Source organism: Aricia agestis, chromosome 14 (assembly GCF_905147365.1).
Source record: "Aricia agestis chromosome 14, ilAriAges1.1, whole genome shotgun sequence".
NCBI lineage: Eukaryota > Metazoa > Arthropoda > Insecta > Lepidoptera > Lycaenidae > Aricia > Aricia agestis.
In genome coordinates this window covers 8723887-8738988 of record NC_056419.1, presented here as the reverse complement: position 1 = coordinate 8738988, position 15102 = coordinate 8723887, and the positions used below count along the sequence as shown (strand labels likewise).

The 15102-nt window shown below is 36.5% G+C and overlaps 2 protein-coding genes across 2 annotated transcripts; one reads left to right on the top strand and one right to left on the bottom strand.

Moving 5' to 3' along the window:
* The first annotated feature begins 628 nt into the window (after positions 1-628).
* Positions 629-9461, top strand: LOC121733814 (Hermansky-Pudlak syndrome 1 protein homolog). The gene is made up of 11 exons (XM_042124187.1): positions 629-799; positions 886-1032; positions 1982-2094; positions 3914-4135; positions 4454-4587; positions 5065-5200; positions 5577-5700; positions 6307-6584; positions 7547-7697; positions 8186-8379; positions 9049-9461. Exons 1-11 carry the CDS (start codon positions 704-706, stop codon positions 9224-9226), a joined length of 1773 nt encoding a protein of 590 aa, XP_041980121.1. The 5' UTR covers positions 629-703; the 3' UTR covers positions 9227-9461.
* Positions 9462-12717: 3256 nt separating this feature from the next.
* Positions 12718-14550, bottom strand: LOC121733816 (BRISC complex subunit FAM175B-like). The gene is made up of 3 exons (XM_042124190.1): positions 14364-14550; positions 13315-14289; positions 12718-13240 (listed from the first exon to the last, which is right to left on the bottom strand). Exons 1-3 carry the CDS (start codon positions 14445-14447, stop codon positions 13130-13132), a joined length of 1170 nt encoding a protein of 389 aa, XP_041980124.1. The 5' UTR covers positions 14448-14550; the 3' UTR covers positions 12718-13129.
* Positions 14551-15102: the final 552 nt, after the last annotated feature.

The following is a 15102-nucleotide window of genomic DNA, read 5'->3' as shown; positions in this document are numbered from 1 at the left end:
TTCCCTACCCTCAACTAATCCCTTCCCTTCCCTACCCTCCCCTATTACCCTATTCCCTCTTAAAAGGCCGGCAACGCACTTGCAGCTCTTCTGATGCTGCGAGTGTCCATGGGCGACGGACTTAGCTTAAGACGTCTACTTCTTTACTGAATCAACCGACTTGACTTGACTTGACTGTATTGACTTTTACTTAAGACTTTGACTAGACCTTAGACCTGACTGTGTAAAAAAACGATGCTAAAAAATACTTTAGTGCGTCAAGAAAGTGAAGAAATTAAAAAGTGGCAACATCATTGTCATCCCTTTTTTCTTAGATTGATTTGAAAGGGATGACACTACGATGTTGCCACTTTTTAATTTCTTCACTTTCTTGACGCGCTGTATAATTGTTTTCCCGCCATATTATACTCGACACTCATGGCCATGGTAATGTAGCCGAAGTGCCATAATAAGAAAAAAAAGTCAGCAATCGACTGTCAAGTGTCAGCTGTGTTTTGTATTTGCATTTTGCTGTCATGCCGCATGCGCTTACCATTCTTTAAAGTTTGTTAATTGTTTTCGTTAAATTTTATAATAAATTATTTCATAGTTAAAGTTGTGTCTTTAACTCTTTATACAATATTATTTATTATAGTCTGCGAACATAAAACTTATTGATTGAATTCTCAGAGTACCTACTTTGTTATATTATTTTGTTGATAAAATGAAAGCCGTATTGATTTTTGATAATGTTAATGATTTATTATTTTCTAAATGGGATGAGGAGTTTCTATTGCGAATGAAATCTTTTGGTGGTCAAGTAAGTAATTTACTAGCTGTTATGTCATATCATTAGGCTTGACTTTTTATCAGGTAAATTTATTTCATCCCTTTCTTAAATTTCAGGAAATAGATGGAAATATTACAGATAACTACCACATCTCGCAGTTATTGAGCCCTATTATAACATCACAACGCATAATGGCAGCCCAATTCAGCAACACATACACTTCGATGCAATGTAAGGATAATACTACTATAGTGTTTGACGAAGTGAGTGAACAACATTGATATCATATAATAAATAAACATGGGCGTAGCCAGGATTCTAATTCTATAGCGGCTCAATCTCAAGCGATACTATGTATTACAATAATGAAGATAAAGTTTAAAAACATATGACACTTAAAGTGCTCGTCTCGCCGCTGCCATTCCGGTGTAACATGGCCCTAAGGATAAATAGAATTTGTGATTTTTAAACATAATCTTATCCTAATAATGTATCTCACAATAGTCTTGAAGTGCCCGTACCTCACTACGCCCATGTAAATAAATGTCAGTTTTTTTAATGTACAGTATGTTCTTGCTAGAAAGTCAATGAATTTAATTCATGTTACACTGTAGCTATGAATGCTATGATATTAATTTCTTGCACTTTTTCTATAAAGTGGAAGTGCATAAAATCTGTGAAAAAGTCTGCTATTTTTATTTTCTTACCTATTGGTAGAATACTACGTTACTTTTGCATAAATATTATTGAGATTGAGTATTATATTAACAAATATCAAAATATGTATATTGTACAGTAGAACTCCAATTATCCGAACTCCGACTATCCGGATCGCCGATTATCCGAATCACACGCTATTATTCTTCCCCCCGCGAAGCCAGTGTTTGCGCGTCAAGTCTTGACTTGACTTGTCTTAAGTTGCCGTTGTGTGCCGTTTAAAACATGTGAAAATTTCATGTTTCTTTCATTTAATTCAATAAAAAAATAGTGCAATATCAAAACGTAGCTTTTATTCTCTCCAATGGCAATATTTTAAAAAAATCCGATTATCCGAATATTTGATTATCTGAATGGGACCCGGTCCCCATTAATTCGGATAATTGGAGTTCTACTGTATATCTATTTTAATGTTGTTTAATGTATTTATATTTTATTATGATAACAAAGGCTAAATACAAATCTATTTATATTAAAATATTACTTTATTTTTAGTGGCTGGATCATGTCCTAATGATCATATGTGAGGAGGACTTAGATGACGCTCACCGAGAGCTGATGGACTGCAAAACACTAGTCCAACATGTTTGTGGACAGAATATCAATCTGTAAGTAAACTAAATGTTCTTGTCTTATTAACAAGAGCTATACAAGCTGTGAAAGTAGTGGATTCACATTCAGAGCTTGATAGCTCTTGTTAATAAGACAAGAACATTTATTAAAAATATGCTTTGAACCCTTAACCGATTCATTGCGGAAGGCATGTTTCAGTGCCATCACTTTCTTTTGCGTGTGGCGTAGGCACGGATGTGTGTCATTTTAAAATCAATGATAACTCCTTCAATTAAGCTTTAAAGAAAGTTTTGCCCAGAATCAAACTATCTTCATTTTTTACGTATATTAATCTCGTAGCCTTCGTTTTTGGATATTGTAAGATTTTTTATAGAATAGGGCCCACCAACATTTTTTGAAAGGTGCGTTTATTTTGTAATGAAGTGTCATAATATTATGATAATAAATTATAAATGTGTTATACCACAAACAGAATTCAGAATAGGGTATTAATATGATGTACACTAATTTTTGAATAGTGTATCAACTTCTATAGTGCTAAAAATCTACTGTACAAAATACCAATTTTTAATTAAATAGCTAAGTACCTTAAAATAATATATACATTGAAATTTTTATTTTCCTCACGTAGTTTAACTAAACGCAGGACGTAGACGTCATATTTTTTTTCCATTCGTGACGTCGTCATTCGGTACTGAGTAACGGGTACGCCATATTATAGTACCGAGTAACGAAACGTTACTCACGAATGCGTTTCGTTACTGGCATTTTTTGCAGTTGCCATATATGTATTTAATTAAACTTGCCAATAACTAAAATACATTTGCATAGTATAATTATAGTTGAAATGATTACGAGGAAAACCAAAATAAGATTTTTAGATCTAATTTAATACCTCATAATCAAGCAAATCATTAGAAAATGCAAAATAAGTTGAAAAGGTTTAGCAAATCTGTATTTAAAATGTCACTTAGACTGGATTGCACCAACTAACTTTAACTGTAACTTTAACTTTGACTACAGTGCAAAATGTCAAATCTTTGGGGTAAGTTAAAAATGGACGCCATCAAGACGCCATATTTAACTATAACCATAGAGCTCGACAAGGTTTTAAATGCATGTGGCGAAAAAAGGAACTAACGCTGTCATCATACAAAAACCGCAATTTTCGACAGTTCTCCTTTACCAGCAGCGCTCCCGCCCACGCGCATGTATAATCTTGTTGGATTAGCTGTCATCTGTCAATTTCTCCGGGCAAAGTTAAGGGTAAAGTTATTTAAGTTAAATTTACCTTACCTTAACTTTAACTATAACTATATCTTTAACTTTACCCACGCCTCTGGTGCAACCCAGTCTTACTGTCCATTTCCAGAAATACACTTATTTTGCCACTTCTAATCACTTTAAACAGTGTGCCGGATCATTCACGTCAGATTTCGAATGTAAACTAAAAATATTGAAGCTTTAAACTTGTAAAAAATTGTCAAAAAACTGTTTTCTTTTCCGCATGGCTGAAGACACAGATGCGTGTCATCTAATCGTATGGCGTTGGGCACTGATCAGTGTCACGTCATTTTTGTTCAACGCCACAGTTAGAAGTTCGCAAAATTAGACACCGCAACGAATCGGTTAACCCTTCTTACTATCTTCTTTTATGTGCTCTAGTTTAAATTTTGTTTTATTAACAAATTACAGTTTCACTGTTCTGTCACATAGAATTTAACTGTTAAAAATTCTATGATGATACCATTAAAAATTAGTAACATAGAATATCATTGTTAAAAATAATATACTGGTTGCAACTTGAAGTTTTTCTGTCTTTCTAATCTGATTAGGAATGTAAATTATTTTCAGTTTACATTCAGTAACCTATCAGGACTGGTTGTCAGTGCTGCTAGAGAGCAGAACCAAGGGTGACTCCATTCCGGGCGCCAGTGGAGTGATCGGGGAGAGCGGAGCTACATTGGCCGCACTCAATGCATTGAAGTCTGCTAGTAAAGAGATCAAATGTGGCTCGTACCAACATTACCACCTTATGCTCTTCGTTGGCGATAAGATGCTTGCATTATATTCTACGTAAGTCAGGTTTATTCTTTTCTTTTTTCAAATATATATTTTTGTTTGTTTCTGACCAAGAATGCATTTTATGAAGTGTTTGTCATTAGGCTCAAAAAGACAACTGCTTGTGGCTCAACTCACCACCAGCCTAAATAGTAAATACAGTACATATCTCACAGAGAATTCTACTTTTTTGGAGTTTAAAAAAAACCTTCGTAGTAGTTTTAGATCACTATTTACTAATATACTAAATAATTCATGGTATTATGTAGATTTTCCTGCTGGTATCATCTGTGTGTGGATTGTAGAATTTGTAGAATTGTGTTATTGTTATAGTCGTGGCTGCGAAGACCTCATGCCCCCTGATCTGATACTGCTGAGTATACAGTGTGTGGCCGCACAAGAGTATTGGACGGAACTGAGACAGTTAGAGGAGGAAGACAAAGCAAGCAGCAATGTTCGCTTGCCATGTAAGTGTTTATTATTATATGTTGTGTTTAATTTGAATGCCTACTATCTTTTGGAACGAAGTTCCTTATCGCGCGTTGCGAAAGGGGGCTAGACGGAAAAAGTTGTAACGACACTTTTTGACCGACACTTATTTTTAGTACCTGCGAAGTAGGGGCAGAGAGCGTTGATGTGGCGATGATGTCAACTGGCGGATACCTCTATGGCGGGAAATTTGATTTTTTTTAGCTGGGTGGGGTGGCGGTACTCATTTTTTTATAACTTCGTTCCATCCGGGTGTCCCTCAAGTTTTTTATTTCCACTTTTATCTGCACATATCCTGCATATTATTATATCGTCTTCATACCCTGCATCTTGCGCCATTTCATGGGAACAATTCCTTTTGCCATTTTCCTGAGTCTCTAGCAATGTGCCTTTTACTTTGTCTGTCTCTTTGCACCACAAATAAGATAAAGATACACAGTGTTACTTAACTCCAGGGTTGTCAGCAGAGAACAGCGCTATAGTGAACATGTGCGCGAGCGGCACGGGCAGCCCGTGCGCGCCGCACTCGCTGCATTTAGTCGAGTTGGCGCCGCGCATCGTATTCGCTATGCTCGTTGATATGGAACTCAGGTGAGAGCACACTGGTATAATATCACTAGTTGACTTTTTTGTTATTTTGCCATTTGTTTTGCCATTCCAGTATCGATACAAAAAGTAGATAAAAACCTATTCTTTGGCCTGACGAATGTACACACATTAAAATCGGTTGAGCCGTTTTGGAGGAGTTCGCGCAACAAACACTGTGACACGAGAATTTTATATATTAGATATGTACAGAGTCTTAGGCTGCTTTTACACCAAACTGTCTGTCAGGAGCCGTTGTGTGAACAACGTTGAACGCTAAGTCCCATCGCCTTGTTGCGTTGCATTAAAACGAAATAAAAAATATTAAATTCACTCATTTGTTGTAAAACTGTTACCGAGTATTGTTACATCATTTTTACAGGGAAATTGGTATATCGGCTCACCTGTCCAGCCAAATCCTGTGTAATTTAAGGAGGCTGCTTTTACAAAGGAATATGGAAATGGTGCCAACTACACTAGATTCACTGGAACAAGCTATTAAAAAGGTCTGTAAATTGTAAAAGTTAAAACTGTACTTCATTAAGTATAAGTAAATTTTTTAAGAAATATTATTTACCAGCCATTGCCTGCAACTTTGATTTGCCAAGATCTTTTATCTGGCGAGAGACATCAAAATATATTAAGCGGTTAAAGCGTGAAGACTGAAGAGGTAACATATAGAGGAGAGACATAATTTTATTTTTATAATATTTAGACGTGGGAGAGCCATGCTTCGGCACGAATGGGCCGGCTCGACCGGAGAAATACCACGTTCTCGCAGAAAACCTGCGTGAAACAGCGCTTGCGCTGTTTCGCCGAGTGAGTGAGTTTACCGGAGGCCCAATCCCCTACCCTATTCCCTCCCCTGTGTCCATGGGCGACGGAAGTTGCTTTCCATCAGGTGACCCGTTTGCTCGTTTGCCCCCTTATCTCCTAAAAAAAAAAAATTAGTGATGTAGTAATAATATGTATTCTGTGGTGATGTTTATGACGTTCTCCGCCCTGTCTTGACGAATACATTCGCATCTAGACGCTTATTTTTATAATTTCATTAATTTAAATCATGGCTTAATATAAATAGGGAAAAATTAATTTGAACATTACAATTTCAGACTACAGACGCACTCCGCAAGAACAAATCCAACAGCGCCCTCTGTTCTCGGCTCACCAGCAGACTGCTGGAGTTACGCAAGGCAGCCGCGGGCGGGGCTTCGCCCCTGTCCCCCGACACCGCCGCCGCAGCCCTACACACCGCCCTCGATGCTGTGCTAGAACAGCTCAAACCTGATATACCGAGTCCCAAGCTCAATCTGACCGAGTTGAAGACCCAACTGTCACCGTATCTTGACTTCTTGAAACTGAAAGCAGAGAGATATTTCAATCTTGAATCATATCCTTTTTAATATGACTTTAGAAAGTGACGAAGTTGACTGTTGAACCACAGTTTCTATAGAACAGTAGAATTTTACACAATGCACCGCAATTGGCTTATTATTATTATTCCTTCGGGCCCTTCCACACGACGTTTTTTTACGCTCGTTTGTATCGATACGAACGCAAGTTGAACGCTCAGCAAACGCAAGAAAGCCGACACGTTTTAACCTTTACACACGATCCTATTTTTGTATCTATACAAACGCCCTGTTTTTCGAACGCAACGCGTTTGCGTCACGAACGTATCGCGTTAGTAGCGTAGTGTTTCAATAGCGTTCAACTTGCGTATTATGTATGATACAAACGCATCTTACAAGCGCGCTTCATTAGCGCTTATTTTACGTTTCCTTTGCGTCAAACAACGTGTAATATTTAAAAATGAAAAATTAAAACACGCAGATGACGAGCGCATCAGAAACGCGCGTCCTCGTCAGTGCGCAAAAATAAACGTCGTTGGGTTATTGTTGGTCGTTCAAGCGATCGATCGACGATAAGGCTTCGTTTCCAGTGGCGCTGAGTTGCGTGTTGCAAGGAACGTGTTGTTAAGATGAACTTAGCAAGGTCAGGCAAATGATTTGACACATTTCTCGCAATATCATTGGTAACGCGCCCTTATTAATAAATAGTTTATTAATACACTAGCTTTTCCGGCCAACGCGGCGCGAGGGAATGAAAGCGGGTAACGCGGAGGTAAGCGCGCGCGGGCGACGCGTTGTGTCCATTAATATTTAATTGTGTTTTTTGGATAACTTTCGGAAGCTATTCCTCAACATTTTAGTACTGAGTGATTATAAAAGAAAAAATACGTGTATTTTTAATTTTAACAAGGATTAATATATCAAAATTTGGCGGGAAGGTTTAATTGCACCCTGTATAAGATAAGATTTAAATCCAACAACTTTCTTAACAATTTTCCACTGGTGAGTCGGACGTGGGCAGCTCGATATCCCTGCACAAGTACGTGGAGGAGTTCCCCGGCCTCATACACTTCGTGTACGTCGACCGCACTACGGGCCGCTTCCTAGCGCCAGACATGGCAGATTGCGTCGACATGCTCACACCTAGCACGGTATGTATTAAAGTTAATTGTAGCTTTCCTTAATAAAAGGTGAGTATTCAAGTATAAGATAACGCAGTTTTTTTAAGATGACTCGAGGTGAGGGTCTAAAATCTTCCACTTTATTAAAAAAATACCTATAAGAAATTTTATTTTTCGCATAATTTCGTAAAGTCGCTGAAATACCTTTCTTAGTATCCACGGCTCCTATGCGCTAGTTTTTATAAGTTTATTATGTAACACATTGTTCGAACTTAGCTCATCCCGTAAAACGACCCTCAGGGCCTGATAAGTGATAACACCTACCCAGTAGAGTGCTCTCGGCTAAACAAATTGTTTGCACTGTAATCCTTTTGGATAGCTGAGACCTTTTGAAATTGCCCCTATTCGCTTTGTCACGTTTTAATTTGGGAAGGAGAATTATACAAGTACTTGTAACTTTAAAGATAATATTTTAACAGTTCCTTGCGGTCACAATACTTATAATGTTGTGTGTATAGGTGCGTGCGGTGATACGGCGTTCGCTAGCAGCCTTACGCGGCGGCTGCGGCGCGGCAGCGTGGCGTCGCGGCGCGTTGCACGTGTGCGCGTTACAGTGGTGGGAGCGGCGCGGCGCCCCCGCCCGCTCCGCGCACACCCCCGCCGCTGCCCGCGCCCTGCCCCCGCCCGGGGATATACGAGGGAGCTTCTACAGGTATGTAACTTATTGCAACAAAGTACTTAGAATAGAACTAGATGACGCCCGCAACTCCGTTGCGTTAAAATTCATTTGTCGCGCGGGAACCGTACATTTTCCGAGATAAAAGTATCCTATGTCCTTTCCGGGGACTCAAAGTATCTCCATTACAAATTTCAGCAAAATCGGTTCAGCGGTTTGGGCGTAAAGAAGTAACAGACAGACGAACACACTTTCACATATTTATTATTTTATAATATTAGTTTGAAATTCTCAAGTACTACCCTTAGTAACTACCCTTGGGGCCAGGCCACAATACTACGCTGCGGCGTCGTATCGCAAAAACAACCTTTGAAAAGCAATGTAGTTTTTGCGATGCGACGCCGCAACGCAGTGTGGCCTGGCCCTTAAAGTTGATTGCTGACTTGTGGCATACAACGAAAATTGCTTTATTGAACGCACACAATATACTCATTACTCACATGTAGCAAAATGAAAATTACGTATGTGTGCGTTTAATACGTGGGAATCGCAGACACAATAGATTGTAAATTGTTATGCGACAGCCGGGTGCCGCTTGGAGATTGATGGGTTAAAGCACGCTTGCCGTCATTGCATCTTCCTTTAGTTGTAAGAGCAAGATTTACATTAATATTTTATTAATTTTTAATGTTCTGACGTGTTCAGACAACTGCAAGAGCTGGCGTTTCCCAACGACAGTCAAGGTGTAAGTCTCAAGGAGCTCATCTGTATACATCTGGGGCTCCTACCAGCGTCTACGGCGGTGCAGCAGGCTCGCAGATTGGCACATTCCGTGTACGAGTTAGCCGGGGAAAACCCCGCCGTAGCTAATGATCTACTGTGATTGAACTAAAATCTGGTATTCGATGAATATTCCGTTGCGGTAATAAATGTAAGCATATTTCATTTAAGTAGATATAAGTTAATAGTTATAATCTTAGGTTCACTTGGATAGCCGATTTCAAAATCATAGAATATTTCCATTATATTCTACCCATAACCCAGATCTTCGCGAGTGGTTTAAATACTGAAATTGGCAGCTGCATCTATACAGGGTTTAACAAAAATAAGTGATAATACTTTAGGGTGTGTATGTGTTCCTTGTAGAGAGTTCACTGTGAAAATTGCAGCGCTGAAAGACCAAAAATTTTTTTCACTTTTGTATGGAACACATACACACCCTAAAGTATTATCACTTATTTTTGTTACACACTGTATAGCAACTGGCGGCTTTGCTAAATAGTCCTAGTCAAGACAATATGACAATACAAATGTATTGTCATATTTTATGTATCATTGTAGTTTATTGTATTGTTTGAGATTGAGATGATTTGTAGTTATAAGTATTTTAGATTAATAAATTAAATCTATATCTATATCTATACTTATCAATAAAATCGTGGAGGTGAAATTTTTGTACATTGAAAATAAACTTGAAAAAACGAGTCAGGGGCATATAGAAGAGTAATAGAACACATTTTAACTGTTTTTGAAATTTTTGTTTCTCTGTCTGTTCGTTTGTCGGTTTGTCTGTTTGTACAGGCTAATCTCTGAATCCGCTGGACCGATTTCAATGAAATTTGTCATGATAATACCTTACATCCCTGGTCAACATCTTAGATACTTTTTTTAACCGACTTTCAAAAAAGGAGGAGTTAATGTTTACTTTGCTGTTTGTGGTCAGATTTTCAAAATTCTTTTTTTGTTGTATAGATTGCCCGGATTTGATACCATTTTTACAATAAAATCGGCCAAGCGCGAGTCGGACTCGCGCACGAAGGGTTCAGGGAAAAAATAGGCCAAAAGTTGTTTTTGTATGGAAGCCCCCCTTAAATTTTATTTATATTCTAATTTTGTTATTAATTATTAAAGTACACGTATAATTAAGGATTCTGTGAAAATTTCAACTGCCTGTCTGTTGTCATTGTTGATATCGAGCAAAAAGGCTAAAAAAATCATGTTTGTTGTATGGGAGCCCCCCTTAAATATTGTTTTTATTTTGTTTTCAGTATTTGTTGTTATAGCGGCAACAGATATACACAATCTGTAAAAATTTCAGAACTCTAGATAACGGTTCTTTAGATTCATCCTGGAGACAGACAGACGGACAGACAACGAAGTCTTAGTAATAGGGTCCCGGCCGTTTTTACCCTTTGGGTACGGAACCCTAAAAACGGTGACTTGATAAGTAATGGAATTGAAGAAACTCCTCTAAATTGTGGTTTAATTGTAGATTATGATTCTGAGAATAAGAGGTAGGTTAAAGAGGGATAGATGCCAACATTAAATCCCGTCTTCTATAGTCTATCCTCTATCTCCGTCACATGTTCCTTTCCCCTGTCCTGTGGCCCCTATCCCCTGTCCACGCCAAGCGGTCTTCGAAGAAAGGATTTTTCAAAACGATAAGTATCTGAGGTTCAAGTTTCCTGGGTCTTTGATGTAAATTAAAAATTTCGTGTGTAATATAGATCTAAATAAAATAGTCGTAGATGGGTGTTCAATTTTCTAAATCTCGATTTTAATAACATACATTCACGCGGACGAAGTTGCGGGCAACAGCTAGTAAGTATATGAATAAACCAATACAGCATGTTGTATTTGTTGGAACTGATTTTATATTATTATTATTTTATTATTGTTAAACACAGTAAGGATTTTTACTATTAATTTTGTATGTTTTGTTAAGGATCATGCTTTTTGTGCCAAATGTGAATGATGAATTGGGAACTTTTTGTGTAAGTTATAAAAATATAAGAATTAAAAAAAGCACTATTATTATTATAAGGCTCTTCCACCTATCTTAGGTTTAATGCTAAAATATGTCTAGTGTATCTATAAAACTTCTTAATCCTCAACATGTTATTCTTTCAAATTCCAACAAAATACAATGCAACCTACGAATAATAAAAACTATTTTACTTAAAATTCCTAAAGTACTTATGTCTGTCCTTTTAATAAAGTGTATGAAAATATAATTTCTTCTTTTATTTGCACGGAAAAAAAAACAAGTTTATAGTGTAAATAATAATATTAGTAATAACTTTATTACATAATATATTTTGTAATGTTTTACATACTTACAGGATTATTTCCATGTTAAAAATGAAATCTGTACTTAATTTAGCAAAATAATTAGTACTTTGTCAGGTTTTTAATGGAATATATGTGCAACTAAAATGAGCAGAGAAAAATCGTCCTAAGTACAAAATAAATTATTTAAGTAAATTGATACTCCGACTTACAACTGCAGAAAGAAAATTTTAGTACTACATTGATTAATTAACGCATGGTTTCTGAGTTTCATTGGCAGGAGATCATCTATAAACGTTTTTGATAGCTGATGTCAAATACATTCAATCAAAATAACTATTGAAAAGATAAACATTTGTCAAAAACACATAAACATTAAAACTCTTCAAGTCTTGTGTGCAGCTTTCAGAACAAGTAATTATTATCAGTTGTAGTGAGTATAATAATTTTAGTAATATAAATAAACCTAATGTCACCTATAATCAGAATTTTCAAGACTTATTTCATATAAACGGCATAAACCTAATAAAAATCGGCCAAGTGCGAGTCAGACTCGCGCACGAAGGGTTTATTACCGTTATAGAGCAAAAGTAAGCCACAAATTATGTTTTTTGTATGGGAGCCCCCCTCATATTTTTTTATTTTAATATTATAATTAATAATTAAAGTACACATATAATTAGTAATAAAGGATTTTATAACAAGTGTCTAATTGTTACCATTATTGAAGTCGAGCAAAAAATGCCAAAAAAATCACGTTTCTTGTATGGAAGCCCCCCTTCATTATTAATTTTATTTTGTTTTTAATATTTGTTGTTATAGCGGCAACAGAAATACGCAATCTGTGAAATTTTCAGAAGTCTGGCTATAGCGATTTTTGAGATACAGCCTGCTGACAGACAGACGGACAGACCACGATGTCTTAGTAATAGGGTCCCAATTTTACCCTAAAAATAGTGTATTTTAATTTGTCATATTGTACTGGTGAATTTTCGGGTTTATGCAACTTACTGTATCATATTGAAGAGATCATGTCAAGAATTTATAGTCAAACAATTAAGTAAGGTGAAAGTTTACAAGTTTTAAGTAGTCCTATAATAATCATACATTCCAACCTCCTTGTTATTAAATAAAATATGTAAGTATACATTTTATTGTTATATATAAGTAATAATTTGTCTTTGTCTGTCTGATATGTAAAAAAAAAGTTCTGACAAGGACAAAACATGGTAAGTACATTATGTCTGCATAAGGTGTGGATATTTTCATTAGCAATGAGGTTTCAGGTTAGTATATGGAAGTAAGTATCTCATAGAAATATTCTTGAGCAATCTCTTCACTGGTAAACATAATTTAATTTCTAATTAGGGGCCGGACCACGAAACCATTTTGAGACTCAAACAATTGAACGAGAATGCAGCGTCCTACTCTAACAAATGTGAAATGACGTTATTAGTGCGGGGCGCGGCATTCTCATTCAATTGTTTGAGTCTCAAAAAGGTTTCTTTTATGGCCCCAGAATCAGGATCAAAATTTCTAATAAATGCACAAGGATAGTATTGCTTTTGTATCGGCTTTGGCCCTACAATTCGATTTTGTTAGGGTATCCATAACAGTCATTAACACTAAATTAAGTTTAACAAATAAGAGCTAGGTAGATACTAACAAAATAATGATCATTATATGGTAACTAAAATATTTAACGAATTAAGGCACTTTAATACTCCGGAGAACTTCCCCCTAAGCTTACATTGTCATTGATGATAATTGGTTTTTGATATTGTTTGTCTTCCACATCAAAAATAATTAAATCTTCATTTGCGGTAGTCTGAAAAAAGAAAATTATAAAATCAATATAGTTTTTTTTTTAATATTCTTTAATCTTATTTATGCAAAACTTACGCTTGACGAAGGCTGTTCAGATTTTTTCTTTACAATAGAAGCATAGTTGACCTTTGCCTTGTTAGAAGAGGTTGAGGGTGATAGGATGGGACTTGGTGATCTATCCCTAGTGTTTATAGTGTGAATGGATTTCTCACCACCAGACAAACTATTGTTTATGATGATATTTGGTGCACTAAGAATATCTACAGTTGTAGGAGTTTTCATTGCTTCAATGCACGCCTGAGCCATTTCAGCTTGTCTATTGACAGTTTTCTCCTTGATCATAGTTTCATATGCTTCTTGTAATTCAAAACATTGCCGTTCGCACAGCATTTTGGTCATCTCTTTGATTTCATTCTCGAGTTCTCTTATAGTGCACTCATTTTTTGCTGCTATTTTGGCTTCTTTTGTTAATCTCTCATCTACGGCTTTCTGTATTAGCATTATAGCATCATTGGTGTTGTTGGTATGGACGTTGCTCTCTTTAACAATTCTATTGAATATGCAATGAGCCGATGGCATTTGTGCCTTTTTGTAACCGGTTACTTTTTCTCCTAAATTACCAGTGACATCTTCTATGTATTCATAGTAGTCAAAGCAGTTAATTTTACCAAATTTATATACTATAGTGTGTGTCGATGACGCCGATGACTCCTTACTTGACAGGAAACATGAGACAAAAGTTTTCTTTTCTTGATACTTTTCAAAATATCTCTGAAGTCCTTTAGATACATTCTTATCTCGAAATGTCGGCTTGATGCTAGTGTTCTTCCTATATTTGTACCATCCCACCACGTCGGACGCGGCTTGAGCGAGAATCTCCGATAGAACATCTTCTCTCAATTTTCCTGTTGGAAGATAAAACAGTGATGCCGACGGTAGGGGCAAAACACTTCTAACCAATATTTGAGTGTCAAGTCGAGGGTTATCATTTTGAGAATCTGATATGTGATTAGTTACACGTGAACTTATGTCTCCCAATAGAAATCCTTCCTGAAATAAAACAATATAATCGTAGTATATAGAATGTGAGAATTAAAGGAACTCTTTGAAAAATAATAACTAACCTGGCTATTATCGGAGTTTAAACACTCGTAAAATAAGAACGAAAGTGCTGTGCCACTAAGCAAAACTTTTTCAGTGTAAGCCATTAGAATTTTTTTGAATTACATTTAACATCAAAACTATAAAATATTCCTGTGATTAATGCAATTTTTGTCAATATTATTTACATTTTAATAACAAATACCGTACTTGAAAAATTTTAATGAAAATCAACAAAATTGACAAGAAATAGCAAAGTTATTGTAAATGTCAAAATGGGATGTCATTTGTCAAATGAACATCTTTTTTAGTCGCGCTTCAGCCACTGACCTCCATTATACTTACAAGTACGCTGGACAGATGAATTCATGATGATACCTACCCTGCCCATTGAAATGACAGCTGTTTTTTGTGCCTATTTAAAGCGGAATCAGCGCCCCCAAAATCGGGGGAAGAGAACTAAATCTGACGTAAACATGACGTTGGAGGTCAGTGGCTTCAGCTGAGTTAACTGTTAACCATTCCTATTTGCTAGTATCGTGCGGCATTGTGTTTTTACTTTTGAAACCGTCAAAAAGTCTTGTATTGGTATCGTTTTTAGCGCGAAGCACTACGCATATGCGGCCGCGGCATTACTGAAACTTGTTAAGAAATTTTTAAGAAACGCTATATAGGAAGCCTTCTGAGTTCTGAAGAGACCGTACTTATTATGCTACCTACTTTTTTTGCACGAGCAAGATGCGATATTTTTTTTACCTCGAT

Excerpts from the sequence above, each read along its gene's own strand:
- LOC121733814 (XM_042124187.1), top strand. The coding sequence starts at position 704 with ATGAAAGCCGTATTGATTTTTGATAATGTTAATGATTTATTATTTTCT. Across the intron at positions 2,095-3,913 it reads TGTGGACAGAATATCAATCT|TTTACATTCAGTAACCTATC; the intron begins GTAAGTAAACTA and ends AATTATTTTCAG. Across the intron at positions 6,585-7,546 it reads AGATATTTCAATCTTGAATC|TGGTGAGTCGGACGTGGGCA; the intron begins ATATCCTTTTTA and ends ACAATTTTCCAC.
- LOC121733816 (XM_042124190.1), bottom strand. The coding sequence starts at position 14,447 with ATGGCTTACACTGAAAAAGTTTTGCTTAGTGGCACAGCACTTTCGTTC. Across the intron at positions 14,290-14,363 it reads TAAACTCCGATAATAGCCAG|GAAGGATTTCTATTGGGAGA; the intron begins GTTAGTTATTAT and ends GTTTTATTTCAG. Across the intron at positions 13,241-13,314 it reads CTGAACAGCCTTCGTCAAGC|ACTACCGCAAATGAAGATTT; the intron begins GTAAGTTTTGCA and ends TTCTTTTTTCAG.